This window comes from Budorcas taxicolor, chromosome 7 (assembly GCF_023091745.1).
Source record: "Budorcas taxicolor isolate Tak-1 chromosome 7, Takin1.1, whole genome shotgun sequence".
Classification (NCBI taxonomy): Eukaryota; Metazoa; Chordata; class Mammalia; order Artiodactyla; family Bovidae; genus Budorcas; species Budorcas taxicolor.
In genome coordinates, this window is record NC_068916.1 from 71,607,540 (window position 1) to 71,628,727 (window position 21,188).

The following is a 21,188-nucleotide window of genomic DNA, read 5'->3' on the forward strand; positions in this document are numbered from 1 at the left end:
TGCTGTGATTCATGGGATCTCAAAGAGTTGGACGTGACTGAGTGACTGAACTGAACTGAACTGATGAGTCTTATTGGTTTAAAGAAACTTATTTTTTCTGATGTTTATCTTGAAATATGGGGAAGAAGCTATTTCCTCTTATCAATTCTTCTCTACTACTTTTGATTGTATCAAAGATAAAGACAGATTTGGACCTAAACATATCCTTAATACCTCTTTCATTTATGTAAACATCACTTTTAAATAAAGATAGAGAAAAGTTGTGACAGTCAGCTGGAATACCAATTTAAATTGCATTGTTTTGTTCACAGGGTCTTTACTTAGCAGTGTTCTTTTATCCGTGGCAAGAGATGATATTTCATTTATTGTGCTGCTAAAAAATTCTTCTAAAAAGAAATTAAAAAAATTTCAGTCTATTTAAATGAACTTATTAAATAAATAACAGTATAGGTATTATATGGATTTAGGCAAAAATTGTGGTTTGTTCTGAAATGGCAAGTTTGAAGACCATTGATCTAGGAGCTTCTAAGACTATTTGGAACAATTTCTTCTGAAGTGAGTAGAACTGCAGTTCATTGTTCTGGAGCCTTCCTTTAGGGGATGCTAAACTGAGCATTGCATGCATAGGACCCAGAGGGGCCACAGGAAGTAGTTCAGAAGTAGGTGATTACAGCTGAAGCATTTCTCTGGGAAAGAGAGCAAAGTAGTCCTTGCTGGAAGCTGGGGTTAGCACAATTTATATACAGGCATACCTTGGAGATATTGTGGGTTTGGTTCTAGACTACTGCAATAAAGTGAGTCACGTGAATTTTTTGGTTTCCCAGGCCAAATAAAAGTTATGTTTATATTGCAGTCTATTAAGCATACAGTAACATTACATCTAACAAAGTGTACAGGTATGTACAGAATGAGTGTTGTGTCAGCAGGCATGAAAACAAAATTAATCTCATTGTACATCTCCATCAGAGCTCTTGGGTGACCAGGTGCATTGTCAATGAGTGGTAATATTTTGAAAGGAATCTTTTTCTGAGCAGTCGATCTCAATAGCGGGCTTAAAGTATTCAGTAAACCAGATGTGCTGTCATCTGGTCTTTGTTATCCCCTTTATGGAGCACGGGTAGGGTAGATCTAACGTACTTTTTAAGGGTTCTATAATTTTTGGAATGGTAAGTGAGCACTGGGTTCAACTTAAAGTCAGGAGACACATTAGTCCAAGAGAGTCAGCCTGTCCTTTGAAGCCAGGCATTGAGTTCTTTCTAACTAGAGTTCTAGACAGCACATTTCCCCCAATATATGGCTGTTTTGTCTACACTGAAAATCTGTTCTTTAGAGCAGCCACCTCCATTAATGATCTTAGCTAGATCATCTGGATAACTTGCTGCAGCTTCTACACTCAGTGCTTCACCTTGTGACGAAGATGACTTCTTTCCTTAAACCTCATGAACCAACCACTGCTAGCTTCAGATTTTTCTTCTGCAGGTTTTTACCTTTCTCAGCCTTCTTAGAATTGAAGAAAGTTAAAGCCTTGCTCTAGCTTGGGCTTTGGCTTAAGGCAACGTTGTGGCTGGCTTGATCTCTCTAGATCACTAAAACATTCTCTTTATCAGCAATAAGGCTGTTTCTCTTTCTTATCATTTGTGTGTTCACTGGAGTGGCACTTTTAATTTCCTTCAAGAACTTTTCCTTTGCATTCAGAACTTAGCTGACTGTTTGGCACAAGAGGCCTAGTTTTGGTCTCTGTTGGCTTTCTTCATGCCTTCTTCATTGTGAAATGAAGTGAAGTCACTCAGTCATGTCTGACTCTTTGTGACCCCATGGACTGTAGCCTACCAGGCTCCTCGCTCCATGGGATTTTCCAGGAAAGAGTACTGGAGCGGGTTGCCATTTCCTTCTCCAGGGGATCTTCCCCACGCAGGGATCGAACCCAGGTCTCCTGCATTGTAGGCAGACACTTTACCATCTTTAGCATTTGGTTTAAAGCTAGAGATGTACTTTCCCTCTCACTTAAACCCCTGGAGGCCACTGGAAGGTTATTAACTGGCCTAATTTCAATACTGTTGTGTCTTAGGGAATAAGGAGGCTTGAAGAAAGGGAGAGAGATGGAGAACAGTTGGATGGTAGAGCACTCGGAACACACACAACATTTATTGATTAAGTTCACCATCTAATACAGGCATAGTTTGTGGCACCCTAAAACAGTAAGATCACTGATCACAGATCACCATGACAAATACAATAATAATGAAAGAGCTTGAAGTACTGTGAGAATTACTAAAATGTGACACAGAGACCAAGAGTGACCAAATGCTTTTGGAAAGAAGGCATTAACAGACTTGCTCAATTCCATGAAACTTCAGTTTGTAAAAAACACAGTATCTGTGAAGTGCAATAAAATGAGGTATGCCTATAAATTCCTCCAACATATGACTGCAGCAAATCATTAGAAACAGAAGCTTCAAAATAAAGTCTCTGAATGTACTTCCTTCAAACTGTCTACATAATAATCACAATTGTTACCATTCATTTACCCTTTAGTATCTGTCAGGTGTGGAGACAGGCAGTCTATAAGATGGTTCTCAGTGATCCCTATACCTCCTGAGAGTCATGTCCTTCTTTGTGTAATCTCCAACCCTTGATTGTCATTATGACCAATATTTCCTTTCTAAGGAAGAAAATTTTGCAAAAGTGATGGATTGTCACTTCCCAGATCAGTCTATCAAAAGACTGTGGCTACAGTTTGGCACTCTTTCTCATTCTCTCTCTTGAATGGCTTACCCTGGGGGAAACCAGCTGCCATGTTGTGAAGCATCTCTATGGAGAGGCTCCCATGGAGAGGAACTGAAGCCTACTTAAAATCATTTCTATGAACTTGGAAGGAGGAGGACTCCCCATCCCCAAATGACCCATCCCACTGAGCCTTTAGATGAGCTCACATCCCTGACTGCAACCTCAAGAGAGATCGTGAACCAGAGGTAGCCAGCTAAGTGCTCCTGGACTCCTAACCCATAAACACTGTGGGATAATAAGTGTCCACTGTTTTCAGCTACTAAGTTTAGGGGTAATTTGTTAGCTCATACACATCCTGTGTTAATAACTATTTTTCTTCTATGATCTTATTTAATCCTCCCAATAGCCTCTGAAATAAAACTTTTTAATTCCCCATCTTACAGATGAGAAGACTGAAGTGTGGTGAAATATGGTATCTGGACCATAATAAGTCTCCAATATATGTTGTTGTGATAATAATAATAGTTGCTATCACTAGTTCCTATCTAACACTATGGGTTCCTCTGGTGGCTCGGTGGTAAAGAATCTGCCTGCCAATGCAGGAGACACAAGTTTGATCCCTGGGTCAAGAAGATCCCCTGGAGAAGGGAATGGCAACCACTCGATAATTCTTGCCTGGAGAATTCCATGGACAGAGGAGCCTGGTGGCCTACAGCCCATGGGGTCACAAAAGAGTTGGACGTGGCTGAGTGACTAAGCAACAACATCTAATACTATATAGGCCCTTCTAAAATTCCTTGACAGATCAACACTTCCAGTGATGGGTTGGTAATTCTCTCATTTTATGGATGAGAACCCTGAAGTTTTGAAAGTTCTCTTAACTTGCTTATCACTTTAAGATACATAACAAAGAAACAATAGTCCTAAATCAATGTAATTCTTTGCATTGATCGCTGAAGAAGGCTTTCTTATCTCTTCTTGCTATTCTTTGGAACTCTGCATTCAGATGCTTATATCTTTCCTTTTCTCCTTTGCTTTTCTCCTCTCTTCTTTTCACGGCTATTTGTAAGGCCTCCCCAGACAGCCATTTTGCTTTTTTGCATTTCTTTTCCAGAAAAACATCTATTTCTGCCTTATTGACTATGCCAAAGCCTTTGACTGTGTGGATCCCAATAAACTGTGGGAAATTCTGAAAGAGATGGGAATACCAGACCACCTGACCTGCCTCTTGAGAAACCTATATGCAGGTCAGGAAGCAACAGTTAGAACTGGACATGGAACAACAGACTGGTTCCATATAGGAAAAGGAGTATGTCAAGGCTGTATATTGTCACCCTGCTTATTTAACTTCTATGCAGAGTACATCATGAGAAACGCTGGACTGGAAAAAACACAAGCTGGAATCAAGATTGCTGGGAGAAATATCAATAACCTCAGATATGCAGATGACACCACCCTTATGGCATAAAATGAAGAGGAGCTAAAAAGCCTCTTGATGAAAGTGAAAGAGGAGAGCAAAAAAGTTGGCTTCAAGCTCAACATTCAGAAAACGCAGAACATGGCATCCGGTCCCATCATTTCATGGGAAATAGATGGGGAAACAGTGGAAATGGCGTCAGACTTTATTTTTTTGGACTCCAGAATCACTGAAGATGGTGACTGCAGCCATGAAATTAAAAGACGCTTACTCCTTGGAAGAAAAGTTATGACCAACCTAGATAGTATATTCAAAAGCAGAGACATTACTTTGCCGACTAAGGTCCGTCTAGTCAAGGCTATGGTTTTTCCTGTTGTCATGTATGGATGTGAGAGTTGGACTGTGAAGAAGGCTGAGCGCTGAAGAATTGATGCTTTTGAACTGTGGTGTTGGAGAAGACTCTTGAGGGTCCCTTGGACTGCAAAGAGATCCAACCAGTCCATTCTGAAGATCAACCCTGGGATTTCTTTGAAAGGAATGATGCTAAAGCTGAAGCTCCAGTACTTTGGCCACCTCATGTGAAGAGTTGACTCACTGGAAAAGACTCTGATGCTGGGAGAGATTGGGGGCAGGAGGAGAAGGGGACGACCGAGGATGAGATGGCTGGATGGCATCACGGACTCGATGGACGTGAGTCTGAGTGAACTCCGGGAGATGGTGATGAACAGGGAGGCCTGGCGTGCTGCGATTCATGGGGTCGCAAAGAGTCGGACATGACTGAGTGACTGAACTGAACTGAAATCCATGTATATAGAATCAAACAGATTAAAACTATTGGAAAAAATGCATACAGAATATGTAATTACATTAAACTGGGATATAAATAAGTCAGATTTAGAATGGATTTCCCCCATTTCTGTCTTAACATCTCTCTGTTGCTGTTGGTCAGTCATAAGTCGTGTCCAGCTCTTTGCGACCCCATGGACTGCAGCATGCCAGGCTTTCCTGTCTTTCACTATCTCCTGGAGTTTGCTCAAACTCATGTCCTTTGAGTTAGTGATGCTGACTCTGTGTTCTCTCTGTACTCAAACTTTTTCAACAGGATGAGAAAGCCTAATCTTTCAGCTTTAGTGGGCCCGGGGTGTGGGCAGTGCTCAACATTCAGGTACCATTTTGGAGGGTCATGGACATCTTTAAAATGGTTAACAGTGACTGAGCTCAATTTGGGTGTGAGCTGCTGTTTTTTGGGAACTTCAGCTAATTAATCAACAAACATCCTCAGCGTCTTACAGGAAGGCATTGCATTTAACAAAATCCACAGAAAACCACTCCATCCCTCTCAGGAGGACTCAGGCATGTTGATGTCCTCCTCCTGGAAGTGAAATGATCACTGCAAATGGAATTGCCGTTGCAAGCTGGGCAGGCAGACATCCACACTGTTACAGGGATTAAGCACTCAAGCGAGATGCAAATTTCTTTCTTTCTTGAGCATAATATTAATGCCAAGATTTCCCTGAGATTATTTTCATCTTGAAAATTCACCGGGGTTTCATCTAATCATAGCATAGTCTGTGCACCTGACAAGAAAGTAAGTGATTTTCCTAATTCATGTTTAGGCCACTTTAGGGTCTCTGGCACTTTTTATTAGGATACACCACTTCTTCTTAAAAAATTACATGGATTCTTCATTGAATGAAAACCAAAATGAAACTTGTAAGCATCTGTTTCAGGTCCAGATCAGCCTCAGGCAAAAGTGAAGGAGTGAGATTCCGTCATCCTTCCTGCCTCTCTGTGCTGTTCTTCTCGTCTCTCATCTTCCTCCCTCTCTCCATCCTTCTCCCCATGGAATGTTCTAGGTCTCCAGTGCCCTCCACCTACCACCCCCACAACCCAGTGTCTTTCTTGTTCCAACTCCACATCTATTCCAGTACTACTCCCTTTGATAGGGGCAACTGAGCCAACACCTGCTTCCCATGTTCATCGGCCAAGGAACTAGTGAAATTTTACTTTCTTCAGTTTACTTCCTGAAAATAGATGTTTTCCTCCTAAATAGAAAAACCATTGCAGCTTTAAATATACTTCTTTAGACGTTATACAGCCCTCTTTCTCCAAACATTGTTCCCTGCCACTCACAACCTATTAAGGCTGAAAATTGCAATTTTTGAACTTGGCTTATCTTTCTCTCTCTCCCATCCCATCAAAGCATACGGGTCTTGTGTACTATTTTCTTCAGATTTCATTCTGTGGCAACCAGTTTGATATTACAAATTGGAGCCGAAAATTTAAACTCAGAACCATGTCAATTTAGGTAGGGTTTTTCAATGGATGAGTTAATCCAAAGTATAAGAAATTAACAACTGAGACTCTGTGAGCAGACAGTCTGGAATGATGCAAACAGCACTGCCTGGCCAGAGAAGGGCGCTCGGGGCTTAGTCTGTCTATAGAGACCACACGGTGGCCTTGGGCAGTGACTCAGCCCCTCTGTGGGCCTCAGTTTCTCATATTCAGAATGCGGAGGCTGGCGAAGGGTGGGATTTGGGAGAGCCGCACCTTGCTGCTATGTTTTGCTAGATGAATATAAATAGACCTGTCAACCATGTGTGGGGATGAAGCAGAGTACCAGGACTGCTGGAGAGCCAAGATTTGGGGGGGGGTGGTGGTGGTGCTGCCCCTGGGTACCCGTAATCCTGTCTCCTGTTGGCCTAGACCTGTTGGTACCGCTCTGCACCTGGACATCTGGGCTCTACTTTGGCCTCACCTGACTCTCTGTGTTAATGGAGTAAACGGTGTCCATCTGGTCTAAGAGTCTGCATGCATAGGCGATGTTGACCGCAGTCTCCTGCTTATCTCCAGTCAAGACCCAGAGCTGGATCCCAGCCTCCCGCAGAGCAGCGATGGTGTCTGGAACACCTTCCTGCAGCCGGTCTTCAATCCCAGTGGCTCCTGGAATGAGGAAAGACAGCATAGCTCACATTTCTGTTGGAAAAAGGAGCTGCTTAATCTTCCCAAGGCCCTATCAAACCAGGCAGTGATTATTGATTATCTCCATGTTCTAGGCTGTGCTAAGCACCCAGGATCCAGCAGTAACAGAGACCCCATGCAGTAACAGGTCCCCACCCTCTCTTAGCTCAAAGCCCTGTTGAATAAGGATTTATAACCGAGTGATGGGAGGAGAGAAGCCCAGAGTGCCAGGCAACCATATACCCGGAGACTTGAACTTCATCTAGAAGATCAGGGGAGGCCTTGCTGAGGGAGAAAAACAAGTGAAAGTGTTAGTTGCTCAGTCGTGTCTGACTCTTTGCGACCCCATGGACTGTAGCCCACCAGTCTCTGTCCAAGGGATTCTCCAGGCAAGAATACTGGAGTTGGTTGCCATTCTCTTCTCCAGAGGATCTTCCTGACCCAGATTCTCCTGCATTGCAGGCAGATTCTTTACCGTCTGAGCCACCAGGGAAGTTGGAAGTGCCATTCAATCTCAGACGTGGAAGATAAACCCTGAAGGTGGGGAAGGAGGAGAATTCCAGGCAGAGAAAGCAGAATGAGTGAAAGTCCAGAGGTCAGAGTTGAAGATGACACAAAAAGGGAGGCAGAGCTGGGTGAGAGATGAGGCAGGGACGGGAGGTGCTGGGTCATGGAGAGCCCATCAGGCCATGAAGGGATTTGGCATTTACTTGGTAGCAAATTAAAGGGGGTTAAGTTGGAGAGTGATGGACAGTTTTGAATTTTAAAAAGATCATTCTAGAGACTGGATTGGAGGGTGGAGGAAGCAGGATGAAGCTCAGGGCTAAGAGTCAGAGGAAAGCGGGTGTGGCTGGACCAGCATAGCCGCAATAGGAGTGGAAAGACATGGGGGCACTAAAGTCTTTCCTCTGCAAGTGCTCACCACAGAATTAATAGAGCTGGGTTTTTAAAATACTATTCTTAGAGGGAATTAAAGATGTGAGTTACATCATTTTTTGAATGGTCTCAAGCTTTGAGCCAACCTTGATGAATTATACCCAGACATGCAATGGTTGCCAAGTGATTAAGCAAAAATAAATCTGCATTTTAATTGAGATTCGTTTCAGACCACAGACTAATGGCTGTCCGTTTCACTCTGGGCAGGAGTGAAGCATGCCATTTCTTTTAATAATCCCGAGTGACAATAGGTTGGCAAAGCAGTCACGCTGGATGCATGTTGAAAAGATCATTTTGTACTGGGAGAGCCGGTGTGAATGCAGCGCAGCTTGTGAATGGCAAGGCAGTTTCTTGGTGGCAGGATGAAGTCTCTTCCCAGCCCCAGTCTGCTCTATCCTAAGCCACTGTGAGGGAAGAAAAATAAACCTCTCCATCCTGAAATGGGCCCATTTTGTATTTCAGGCCCAAGTGCACTGGAGAACAATCCCATGACAAATGACGCCTGACCCTCATCTTTTCCTCCAAGCATTAACCTGGAAGGTGAGAGACTGAAGCTGATGTGTATTACAGGGAGGAAGAGTGGAGAGAGGAGGAAAAACACATTTAGTGGTGTGAGAGAGAAAATGGAACAGGTGGTGAGAGCCTTTCTCAGCCAGGGAAGCCGACAGGTCCTAACAAATGTGTTCTCTTTTATGCCGAACTGGCTCAGGGGCGCTTCTCACCAGCTGGGGCCAGAAGGCTCCCCTGGAACAAGGGGAAAGGTGTGCAGGAGTCAGGGGCCCTAATGGGATGACATTCTGGTCGTGGCCTGGTGTACTTGGAGCTGTCTGGACTAGCTACCCCCTGGTTCCTGTTAGAGTGAGTTCTCCAGACCAGCTTTCCAGGGAGCCTCGTGAGACAGCAGACAAAGGCCTCTGCAGTCCAAACACACGAAACAAAAGGCTGAAGGAGGTACGGTGCAAAACTGCCTCCCCTGGCTCACCACTCATCCCACTAAATCTTGCTGCCACGTTTTAAGTATAAAGAGATTTTACCATCTTCTTACAGCAACACCCTAGGTCTTCCCCTTCACCCCGGCCTGGCTGAGCTAGATGGAGTGTCATTTATCTAGAGGAGGCAGAGAGGCTCAGAGGGGTGCGGGGGCCAAGAGGTGGCCTTCATCCCCAGGTCAGCACTGCCTCCCAAAGGAGGCTGTTTCCATGTGGCCACGTGGCCAGTATGTGGATGCTGTGCAGGCATTGCCTTTCCTAGATCTTGTTCCCAAGCTGTGAGGAGACGAATCTGAAAAAGGAATTTCTCCCTTATCCCTTGGCAACGCTTTTCCTTCAACAGAAATCCACTGCTGTCTCTTAGCTGATGCTTTCCATCTTTCCCCCAGGGTAGCCATCTAATTTCTATATAGCAGCAGTCAGAGTGATTTTTGTAAAACATAAATCTGTCCCTGCTTTAACTCCCCTTTTCCAAACCTTTAGCATACGATTTACATGGCCCTTCCTAATCTACATCCTCCTGACCTCCCTTACCTCCAGTGTCTCCCTCACACTCCATGGTCCAGCCAAGGCAGACCTCTAAGTCTCTGGCTAGCCAGGCTTTCTCACCTCCAGACCTTCATTCAGGCCCTTCCCTTTCGTGGAACACCCTCCCGCTTTGATGAGCTCCCTTTCTGCAATCAGCTCAAGCCCTCCTGTGCCCTCCTTGGCTCTGTACTAGGTTGCCACCTTCTCCTTTGTGCTTCCATCCCACCAGCTACATCTCCCAGTCCCACTCTTGCCACACTCTGATGAAATTACTTATTTAATCATCAAGGGCAGTGTCCGTGGCTCTTGTAGCCATAATACCTAGCGTGCTACTTGGCATACAGTAGGTGCTCAATAAACATTTGAATGACTGGAGGAGAAGCAACCTGGCTTCCTCCAGCAGGGAGTGCAGGAATGCTCCTGGGCATCCTCGGGAAGCAGGGTGTGGAGTCTGGTAGGATGTCGGCACAGCTCACTGGCGCCAAATGCCTGGAAGGGCACCCCAGGGAGGCTCCTAATTGAGACACATTTGTAATAGTGTCAGAATCAAGGCTGTGAACGCGATTTCCAGCTTGTAGCATTCCTTTTAAAAAATGTAACAATAAACTTATTTTTAGCTACCGAGTAAGGTGAGTTGATTCTCCAGATGCTGTGCTGTCTCCATGAGAAGCTCATCTCTGTTGTTGAGGGATGCCTCAGCCTCACGCCGGAAACTGGCCCATCGCCTGAAGTCCTCTTCACTCAAGACCTATGAGATGGGAAGAGGCTTGTTCACAACTCTGGGTGTCTCCTTCCCCTGCCCACGTGCTGGACCTCCTACAGGCCAGCTTGAGCTTCACTATACAATTAGATGGGGCTTTCCCCTCAATGATTTAAAAATTTTTTTCTAATATTCTTGAATTGATGAAGGATTGATCTTCATGTTCCATTATCATCAAATGTCTGTTGCCCTCTGTGGTGCTCTGGGTACTGTAGATACAGTAGAGATCAAGAAAGACAAGGGCCCTACAGACCTGGGCTGATGTGCTAGTAGAGGGTGAGAGACACTATCTAAGTGAATAATTTTAAAGAATGGACCATCCCAAGGACTATACAGAAGACAAATAGCATGTGACTGGGTAGGGGGATAGCTGTGGGAAGAGGGGTTATTTTTATTTGGGTCGCCAGGACCCTTAGACAAGGTGATGTACAGGCTGAAATCCAATGATGAGAAGTGTTCAGTCATGGGGAGAGGCAAGTTCAAAGGCCGTGAAACAGCAGTGAACTTGGCTTTCTTTCTGTTCCTTGAACTCAGCAGTTGGCTTAAGGATGGAGAGCCAGATGGAGAGGACCAGAGATGAGGCTGGAAAAGTAAGTAGCAGACAGGTCTTGTGTAGCCTGGTAGACTATTCCACTAGCTCCTGGAGGTGTCCAATGGCTGAAAAAATCCAACTAGAGGACACAGGGGGCTTTCCTGGTAGCTCAGTTGGTAAAGAATCTGCCTACAGTGCAGGAGACCTGGGTTAAATCCCTGGGTTGGGAAGATCCCCTGGAGAAGGAAATGGCACCCACTCTAGTATTCCTGCTTGGAAAATCCTATAGACAGAGGAGCCTGGTGGGCTACAGCCCATGGCGTCGCAAGTCAGACATGACTTAGAGACTAAACCACCTCCAGAGGATATAGTTCTTCTTCTGGAGTCCATAGCATTTTAGATCTCTCTGTTGGCATTATATGCACACTGTCTGTTATAGCAATAAATGATTCCTTTGTCTAAGCATCAAATATTCTTTAATTTCCCACCCATGCATGGCACTGTGGGGAAAACAAAGGGGATACAGGTAGGTCTTTTACTTTTGAGGAAGAACAGTCTTATCAGAGGAGGCGAAATAGAAATAGATAATTTCAATAAAATACAGAAAGTGGTAAGGTTTTAATTACAATCTATAGAGTAGAAAGTGCTAGTCAATGTCCCAGCATTACTTGTGTTATCTTAGTGAATCTCCATGACAACTGTATGAAGTAGCGAACACTAGCACCATTTTACAGATAAGAACATCCTAAAGCCGAGAGAGGTGAAGAAACTTGCCCAAGGTCACATCACTGGTAACGGTGAGACTGGGACTTGCCCCAGGCCTGGCTTTAAAGTGGGTGCTCTTAAACTTTATGGTGTGCTAAGCACCACAAAAGAGATGAAGAGCTCTGGGATTTATGGAGAAGAAACCGCTTCTATTCTCTTTTAGATTCTTTTCCCATATAGGCCATTACAGAATACTGAGTAGAGTTCCCTGTGCTATACAGTAGGTCCTTATTAGTTATCTATTTTATATATAGTAGTGTGTATATCAATCCCAATCTCCTAGTTTATCCCTCCCCCATTACCCCCTGATAACCATTAAGTTTGAAAAGAATCTAAAAAAAAAAAGGATATATGTATATGTATAACTGATTCATTGTCCACCTGAAACTAACAACATTATAAATCAATTATCAGTTCAGTCAGTTCAGTCGCTCAGTCGTGTCCGACTCTTTGCAACCCCATGAATCACAGCACGCCAGGCCTCCCTGTCCATCACCATCTCCCGGAGTTCACTCAGACTTACGTCCATTGAGTCAGTGATGCCATCCAGCCATCTCATCCTCTGTCGTCCCCTTTTCCTCCTGCCCTCAATCCCACTCAGCATCAGAGTCTTTTCCAATGAGGCAACTCTTCGCATGAGGTGGCGAAAGTACTGGAGTTTCAGCTTTAGCGTCATCCCTTCCAAGAAATCCCAGGGCTGATTTCCTTTAGGATGGACTGGTTGGATCTCCTTGAGGTCCAAGGGACTCTCAAGAGTCTTCTCCAACACCACAGTTCAAACGCATAAATCACTTTTAACCATCTTGAAATGCATGCCCATTGTAGCTCCCCTATCTAATTTTAGGTACTCCAGCTCTGGGATTCATAGCTCTTGGCTTGCCTTTCCTGTAGGGGCTTCAAACTGAAAGACCTGCAGGGCCCAGGGAAGGTAACCTTCTTGAATCTAGCTGGGCCGAGGGCAATGTGATAGAGAGTGGTAGGAACTGTGACCAACCCCGGAACGCAGAAGAATGTATTCCTCAGCAGGAATCTGCTGCTACCTGGCTATAGTATTTGAAACTATCCAAGAATGGTAATCCAGTTTTCCAGATCCTCTGCATTTTCAAGAGAAACCAGAAATCTAGCTTTGTATGTGATCACATAAAATCTCCCAACTTCTAGGTCTCAGCAAATGATGGAAAAGGTAAGAGGATATTTAAAGGCAAAATTACAACATTAAAAATCATGAGTTATAGGTTAACAATTACATAGACAATGAAAAGCAGGGAACCACAAGGCTACACTGATAAGGAACCTTACCACTCAGATTTCTGTCCCAGCAAGAGTGTCAAGAGTTGTGGGTCTGTGTGGTCAGGATAGCCAATTTTGAAAATATTAGAAGAACCAATATTGAGGATCTTCTAACAAGAAACAGAAAAGACACAAGCAGGGTCGGAGCCTTTCGGACACTAAACGCAGAATTTATTCTTACCTTCTTGGCGATACACAGTGTTCGAAGGCCATCTCTCGCATACAAGTCTAGATGCCTCTGGGTCCGGGCTCGGATTTTCCTCATCTTCATTTCCACATCAGAGTCAGTCACTGTCAAATAGTCATTGTTCCCCATGAGGTCATGGACAAAATGCTCAGGGATTCTGTTTCTAACACCCTGCAGTCTTTAGAGGAGGAATTCCCTTATACCACCCCCACCCCACCCCCACACACATACCCCTGTCACAAGCACGAAGCTGCTCTTCCAGGCTGCCCTGCAAAGTGGTAACTCCATGGGTCCTTAAACTGGCCGCTCTCTATATCTGATCATCAAAAGTCTGGCTGAGAGAAGTACTATTTAGGGAAGTTAGGCGGCTTCAAGTATTATTCCCAAATGCTTGTTTGTGGAAATTCCCTGACTGTCCAGTGGTTAAGATCTGTGCTTCCAATGCAGGGGCCTATGTTCCATCCCTGGTTGGGAAGCTAAGATCCTATATACTGTGCAGGAAAAAAAAAGCATGGAAAACTCAAATACCTGTTTGCATCAGAATCACCTGGGAACTTAAATAGTAGAGACTTGAAGGGCCAGTTGAAGGCCTGCTGAATCAAAGAACAAGAAGTCTTCCCTGTGACTCGTTTAGCCCTGAATAACCAGCTGTTTACATGTGTGCTAAGTTGCTTCAGTCGTGTATGACTTTTTGGGACCCTGCGAACTATAGCCAATTGGGTTCCTCTGTCCATGGAATTCTCTAGGCAAGGGTACTGGAGTGAGTTGCCATTTCCTACTCCAGGGAACCTTCCTAAATCCAGGGATCAAACTCCAGTCTCCTGCATTGGGAAGAGGGTTCTTTACTACTAGCATCACCTGGGAAGCTCCAACCAGCTGTTTGCTAAGTCTTAAAAATGCTATCCATCACCTGCTCTGTAATCTACTTTCGTCCTTATGGCAAGTTGCTTCCAAGATGGAGAGAGACTTAAATCTCACTGCTAAGTTCCTTACGATACTGGGTTTGCTGAGTTAGGCTTCAAAAAAATATTTTTTGGATTCCTGTAAATCTAGTGTGAAAAATATTTCATTGTGTAGCTCAAAGTCCCCCATTTGAAGTCCTATATAATACATTTCTCTTAGAAGAAATTTATCTTTTTTGTTTGAAATTTCAGTACTTTTATCTATCAGATAAAAAAGATTTTTTCAGCCTGGGCTGGCGGTTTACGGGACAGGATCGATGCCATCACCACTTCCTTCATCTGAGATATCACAGACATCCCTAATCAGTGGCAGCACTTTGTAAGTCTAAGCTTGAAAAACACATCAGAATTCTTCTTTACCAGGACTGGCTTGAGATCTTTAGTAACCCTAAGCAGTAAACAAATTTCGTGCCCTGTATCCATCCCTCCATATAAAGCAAAATTAAAAGTACAATTCTTTACAGTAAGACAAGTATGAGGAAGTCCAACAAAGCTCTGATTTTTTTTCCCAATACTACTCTAAGCCTGCTTTTACGCAGTATAAAATCCCTTCAAAGATGATTTCCTTATTTTTCAGATGTTACTGGTTTCCAGATGCCTTAAGCACAATCTTTGTGCCTTGTCTTTTGGAGCACTATCTACGATGTTTTATATTCAAAGACATCTGCTCCTGAGATTAAAAACACCTTTTGCCTTCTACCTCTGTACTTCTGAGTTTACTTTATTGCTCAGGCTACCAGGGACCTCAGGGTCAAACTGACTGTTCTAACATTGTACATATGTTAAACCTGAGGTTATTTCCCCCCCTGCTTTTGAAATCTTTGCTTCTTAAATCTCATGGTAACATCGTATATGTATCTTTTATTGGAGGCATCTCTCATCCATTTTGGAATCAGGTGAGGAACTAAGAAATATCTCCAGGGCAGTGTGGAAAGCTGTTGTTCAGGAATGGAATGCTGTGGCTCCCCTGACTCCGAAATACTGAATCCGCTTGCCTGCCAGAGTCTGGGGATGAAGACACTTAATTAGCTCCCTTCCCATTCTAAACACTCATCAATCCCCATGAACCTCTTGGCTCTGATCCATAGCTGACAATGCAGCAGGCACAGGGCTGCCTGGGCAATTCTGAAACTTGGCTGGAATCTCCTGTCCTGGGAGAATCATAGCCCCATAACTGTCTTCTCCTTGTTAGCAATCAGGAAGTGGCTACACGCTAATTCATGCTGCTCCAAAATTGGACACTGATAATGTAGGGACTTTGGAACATTTTTCTGGCTTGGAGCAAGTTAATGAAAATCCATGTCGGGGAGGCTGGGGAAAGGGATGATAAAGAGCATCCCCTGAGGTTTCCCAGAGCAAATCAAGCCCAGTGCAGAATTCTGGTGGTGTGACAAAAGCTCTGAACCAGGATTTAGGACACCTCCACTAGGATTCACCACTAGTTGGCTGAGCTTCTTCTTTTACGTCACTTCCCTCTTCAGGTTCAGTTGGCCTGTCCCCAAAACTAAGAGTTAGGACCACAGTATTTTCTAGGGTATATTGACGGATGTCCTGGGGTGGGGAGGAATTTGTGTATGGAGCACCCATGTTTAACTGAGTTTGGAAAATTAGAAACTGGGATAAATAAAGAGGATCCTCTTTTTTAAATGCCTTTAACAAGCTCTGTAATTCTCCAGGTCACGGAGATGTGGGGAGCAGTGTGTGTTAAGGAAGATGCTATGAGGAAAACATCTTGAGGGCTTGTGTTCCAGCTGGGACCTGCTGGACTGAGTGACACCGTAGCTCAAGCCCCCCAGTTACCATTCCATGCCACCAGTTAAACACCAGAACCCTCTCTTCTTAGACCCCGATGAGACAGACTCACTGCAGCCTGGGTCTTCCAGCAGGTCCATGATAACGCAGTCGGCGCCCTTGGTATAGACGATGATCTCACCGGTCAGCGGGTGCCTCACGACCACAGACATCCTCTTCCTGACAGAGTCGAACTCCAGGGTGCAGAGGACATCGAAGGTGAGGCAGGTGCCCTGGGGCAAGCGCACGGTCACTTGCTCGGGTGTCCGGGACACCAGTGTGAAGCTGTAGGCATGGGCAGCATGCACTAGGGCGGCCTCGTCAGGGCTCTCAGCCTCATAACAGAGCTCGGGACCAGCCAGGCTGAGGGCTGGGGCCTGCAGCACCTCCTCCAGGGAGGCCCCTGGCCCTGCCCCCAGGATGTCGCCCTGCTCCCACGTGCTGCTCTTGTAGCCGCCGTCAGTGGAATAGCCACCACTGCACACTGACCCGTCATCTCTCTCTTCCGAGTCCGTGGTGGGGATGTTGGCCCCCAAGCTCTCCCCTAGGTCCATGTCGGAGGGTGCAGTGGATGAGAAGGACTGACTGAGGCTTGAAAGCTTCAACCTGTGGAACAGCTGCTGGATCTTCTCCAGGGATGTCCCCAGAGCCTTGGTTGAGGGTGGCATGGTGACCTTGAGGCAAAAGAGGAAAGGAGAACATGACTCTTCAGGTTGGGAAAACTATCGAGCTGCCTTATGGCAGAATGTGAAGCTCATTTTGCAGTCATCCACTTCAATGATGGTGGGCAAGCCTTCCCGCTTCTGTGAGCCTTGGGTTACCCAACTAAAACGTGAGAGGGTTAGGCCACTGGTTTCCTTCCAGCCCTGACTTCCTAGGGATTGGTGGTGACATCCCACTTTGATCACGGGCCAAGCAAAGCAAAGGAGACAAAAGCCAGACTCAGGGTTGCAGTTCACGGGCCCTGAACCCTTATCATCACCTTGCCTGCTATATTTCTGCATGCAGCATCTCACTTCATCCTCCCAGCAACAGGGCTACGGGATCCTATCATTATCCCAACTTCTGGATGAGGAAACCAAGGCATAAAGAGATTAAGTGGGCTGTGATCACCTAGCTTGTAGGTGGCAGAGCTGGCTCTCACATCTGGTTCTGTCTGACTCCAGAGGCTTCTGAGCTACCTGCCAGCTGCAGCCTTCCATTAGCTTGAAAATTGAGAACTGGAAGGTATACCTCTTTCTTTCTTGAACATAGAACTTCTCACATAAAGCTTCCTGCCTCCCAAAGTTCCCTGCAGAACCTCTGATTACTTGCTGACTTTTCAGGGTAGTTTAGAACCTGGGTGCAATAATAGGGGCTCTGGTTTGGTACCTGGATGAACCCTCTTTTTCTTGATTTTTGTGGCCAAGTGTTGTAACACCCATTATTTTTATTCATCACTTACAAGAGAGCTTGGGTGAGAGTATGTGGATAATCAAAATAAATCGATCTTCAGTACTGAAAAATAACTCCAAGTATAATCTTTTATAAATGGCCACCCAGCTGTGTTATCTCTAACTTAGCAAAACCTCACACAAGGTGTTCATTTTTTTAACCCCCCCTTTAAAAATCAGATACCAGTAAACCGTGATATTATGATAGAATCATACAGATGGTTCTGCCATGTATTCACCATATGTCCTTCATTAAGTTACTCAAGTTCTCTGAGCCACTGTTTCTTCACTTGCTAAATCCAAAGACATACCCCACAGGATTGTTGGGCCATCAAGATTAAATGATAGTGCAGGCGACGTTTGGCATAGAGTCCTGCACATAGCAAGCGCTCAGTAAATGTTAACTTTTAACGTCTACCCTGCAGACAGACACAAAATGTGAAATCTACACAGAAAACTCATATGAAACTTCTTATATTGTATTTAAAACATAAGGAGATTGAGGCCCAGAGAGGACAAGAGCTTTGTTCAAGGTCTCACAGTGATGACACGGTGACAGTGTGACAAGGACCCAAGTGTTTTGTGCTATTGTGCAGGGCACCCCCTTCACGCCTTTGCTCCTCCCATCCATCCCAGCCACACCATCACTGGTCCTTACCCTCTGCCGGGGCTCAGTAGTCGTGGAGACCATGACGGAGTTGCAGATGGTTAAGGCAAGGAAGAAGTCAGCAATGGAGGAGGCAGTGGCAAGGGAAGGCTTGGGGGTTCTGCCATCTGACAGGGTCTCCAGCCACAGAGCTGCGTCTCGCACCTTGGACAGGAGATTTTTATCTGGAGTCACGTCTTTCTCCTGGGAGAGAAAGGCTAGGGTCAGAGTCTTTCCTGAAGGGACTGGGGAGGAAGGCCCCCTGCAGCAGATTCGCTTATGCCCGGGAAAGGCTGACACAGTCCTTCCTGCATCCTGCACCCAGCATGTCTTCCCTAACCTGGGCCTGCTCACCTCAGAGTCTGATTTGGTTCCTTCCCTTCCCTCAAGCCCACGTGTCCATCAGTTATATAGGCTCTGGTGGTTCTGCCCCCGCAGCATTTTCCCACCATTTACCCCTCATTCCTGATGCTTCCAGCCAGGCTCAGACCCTCTAGCCCTCCAGCCTGGGTTTCCACATGCATGCATCTGTGCATGCATGCTCAGTTGCTTCAGTCATGTCTGACTCTTGCAACCCCATGGACTGTAGCCCACCAGGCTCCTCTGTCCCTGGGATTTTCCAGCGAAGAATACTGGAGTGGGTTGCCATGCCCTCCTCCAGGGGATCTTTCCAACCCAGGGATCGAATCCACATCTCTTACATTGTAGGTGGATTCTTTACCACTGAGTCCCCCAGGAAGCCCTCTGGATTTCCAATTCAGCCTTTAAAGTGAGGTGACTGCCTTTCACCTGGTTTAGTTCGAACCCTTCATATGTAGATCTCCCATACATCCTTCTAAGACACCATTTCCCTCAAGGTATTCTTGAGACTAAAAAATCTTCAGATCTTCACTGTGAACATGATCATTTCAGTCTGGCATCTAAATTATTTCCCAGTTTGCATTTCTCCTGTTGATTCCCACCACTCTGTGCATGGTCCTTCAGCTCAGCCAGGTGGTCTGGTGGCTGCCTCTTGGGGGTATACTCCCCTGCTAGGCCTCTGATCACACTCTTTTGGAAGTCCTCTCCCGTCTACCCAAATCCTACCTGGACTTCATAACCATAAAAACTCCATGGGTTCATGAGATCTGACTCAGCCACAGTGAGTAATCTGCCTTCTGAGGCAGAAGCTTCAGCAGCAGCTTCTCGAGCTGAGAATATCCACAGGAGTCAGGCAGGTAAGGTGAATGAGGGAAGATGGCCGAGTTACAGATGAGGACACTATGGGCTGGGGGAGTGGGGCTGTGAGACCCGGCAAGTCCCACCCCATCTAAAAGGAGGTGACTCTTCTGCTAGTAAAATGCTCCAAGGCTGGTGCATTTTGCTAAATCTCTGCGTTTTTCAAGATAAAGTAGAGAATGATGTAAGGACTGTTTTTGGTGTTTTTTTAAATTTCTTTTTAAGAAACTCTGCGGGCTGGATCTGACTCATGGATTTCCAATTTTTTCACATCTTTGTTGAAACTGCCACTTCTTCCATCCCTCTAGAATTCACTACATATTGCCTATATTTTAAATTAAATTTTCTTATGTCCATGTTTAATATCCCTAGAGATAAACCAAGAGCCTGAAAGATGGACTGCCCTTTCTATGAAGTTGTATCTTCTGGAACTCCAAAGTTTCTTCTGGAACTTCACGTCTGCCTGATGTGAAGCAGAAGTTCAATAAACACCAGCTCTTCATAGATATGACAAAAGCCATTCTGTAAAGACATTTTTACATACAGCCATTTCTATCAATGCTCAGAGTTCACAGGTTCATTCAAGTTTAGAAGAGTCAATGATTGAAAAAGATGCACTGAAGGAATTTTGACTGATACATGCAGAGAGAAGACTGAGGGGCCAATAAGCCGGCAAGTTTTACAAACTAGAACCCAAGTTGAAATTAAAAACATCCCGTGGGGCAGACTTAGAAAATGAACTTATGATTGCCCGAGGGAAGGGATAGTTAGGGAGTCTGGGAAGGTCATGTACACACTACTATATTCAAAATGGATAATCAACCAGGTCTTACTGTAGCACATAGAACTCTATTCAATGTTATGTGCCAGGCTGGATGGGAAGGAAGACTGGGGGAGAATGGATACATGTATGTACAGCTGAGTCCCAGTGCTGTTCACCTGAAACTACCACAACATTGTTAATAGGCTATACTTCAATGCAAAATGAAAAATTAAAAAAAAAAAATCCTGTAGGGAAGTGTCCTCGGACTGTGTCTTCTCTGACTACCAACTGCAATTACCCCAGAGATCAGATTCTAAGCTCCCTGGTCTGCAGGCATAGGTCACAGGGAGAGTCACAGGGAGGAAACACAGATGGGCGTGGAGGTACTGGAGGGATGAGATTCTGGTCTCCACCTGCACAGTTGATCAGGGGAAGTGGATAGGACGTGGAGCACACGCTCCAGAGAGCTCTAACCTTCATTTGGAGGACTCTCACAGAGCCAGCACCTACACTTCCATCTTGTTCATCCCATATTAAGAGGAGAGTTTCCTGCAAAGAACCTGTTTATGAAAAGGAGGAGTGCTAGTAACACTGCATCACCGGCATCTCCTCTCATTGCCCTGTAGTGAGTAATGGTGGACCATCCGCACCATATGGTGTCTGCGCTTTCAGAAAGCTTAGGAAGGAGCGAGGACCACCCACCGTCTGTGCCTTTGAGTGCAGTTGTCACAGCAGGAGCTCACAGTGATGGAGCTCATCCTACCTCTCCAACAGGGTCATTTATGCATCTCACTGGGTTCTCACAGCCCCAACCAGAGATGAAACTCATCTCAGCTGAAAGCCAGAAGGATGGGCTGACTTGACCAGTGCCACTCAAGGAGTCAGTGTAAGCCAGAATTGCACATCAGACCCCTTGATTGCACGTCTAGGGTCTTCCTTTCTGTGGTCATAGTAAAGCAGTATGCTCCCTTCACAATACTCCCATGCTGAGTCCTCTAACCTTATTTCAGGGTCCCTCCAGTACCTGTCATCAGTTTACCAACACTGTTCAAAGAACTCTGAGCCGATTTACCCTAACAGTAATGAGAGTGCTTATCTGTGGAGTGTTTCTGATGGTCCGTATATCTGTCATCTCACTGCATCCCTGGAGCATGTTACCTATATCCCAGATGTTCAAGCTGGACTTAGAAAAGGCAGAGGAACCAGAGATCAAATTGCCAACATCTGTTGGGTCACAGAAAAAGCAAGAGAATTCCAGAAAAAAACATCTGCTTCATTGACTA

The 21,188-nt window shown here is 45.2% G+C and overlaps 1 protein-coding gene across 1 annotated transcript in view; it reads right to left on the reverse strand.

Moving 5' to 3' along the window:
* The window catches only part of ATP10B (ATPase phospholipid transporting 10B (putative)), a 137,636-nt gene that overhangs the window by 37,179 nt on the left and 79,269 nt on the right, over window positions 1-21,188 (reverse strand). Inside the window, exons 10-14 of the mRNA XM_052644143.1 lie at window positions 17,937-18,128; window positions 15,919-16,519; window positions 13,087-13,196; window positions 10,180-10,306; window positions 6,903-7,087 (exon numbers count right to left, since the gene is read on the reverse strand). Coding sequence (XP_052500103.1) covers window positions 6,903-7,087; window positions 10,180-10,306; window positions 13,087-13,196; window positions 15,919-16,519; window positions 17,937-18,128 — 1,215 coding nt within the window. The remainder of the gene's footprint in view (window positions 1-6,902; window positions 7,088-10,179; window positions 10,307-13,086; window positions 13,197-15,918; window positions 16,520-17,936; window positions 18,129-21,188) is intronic.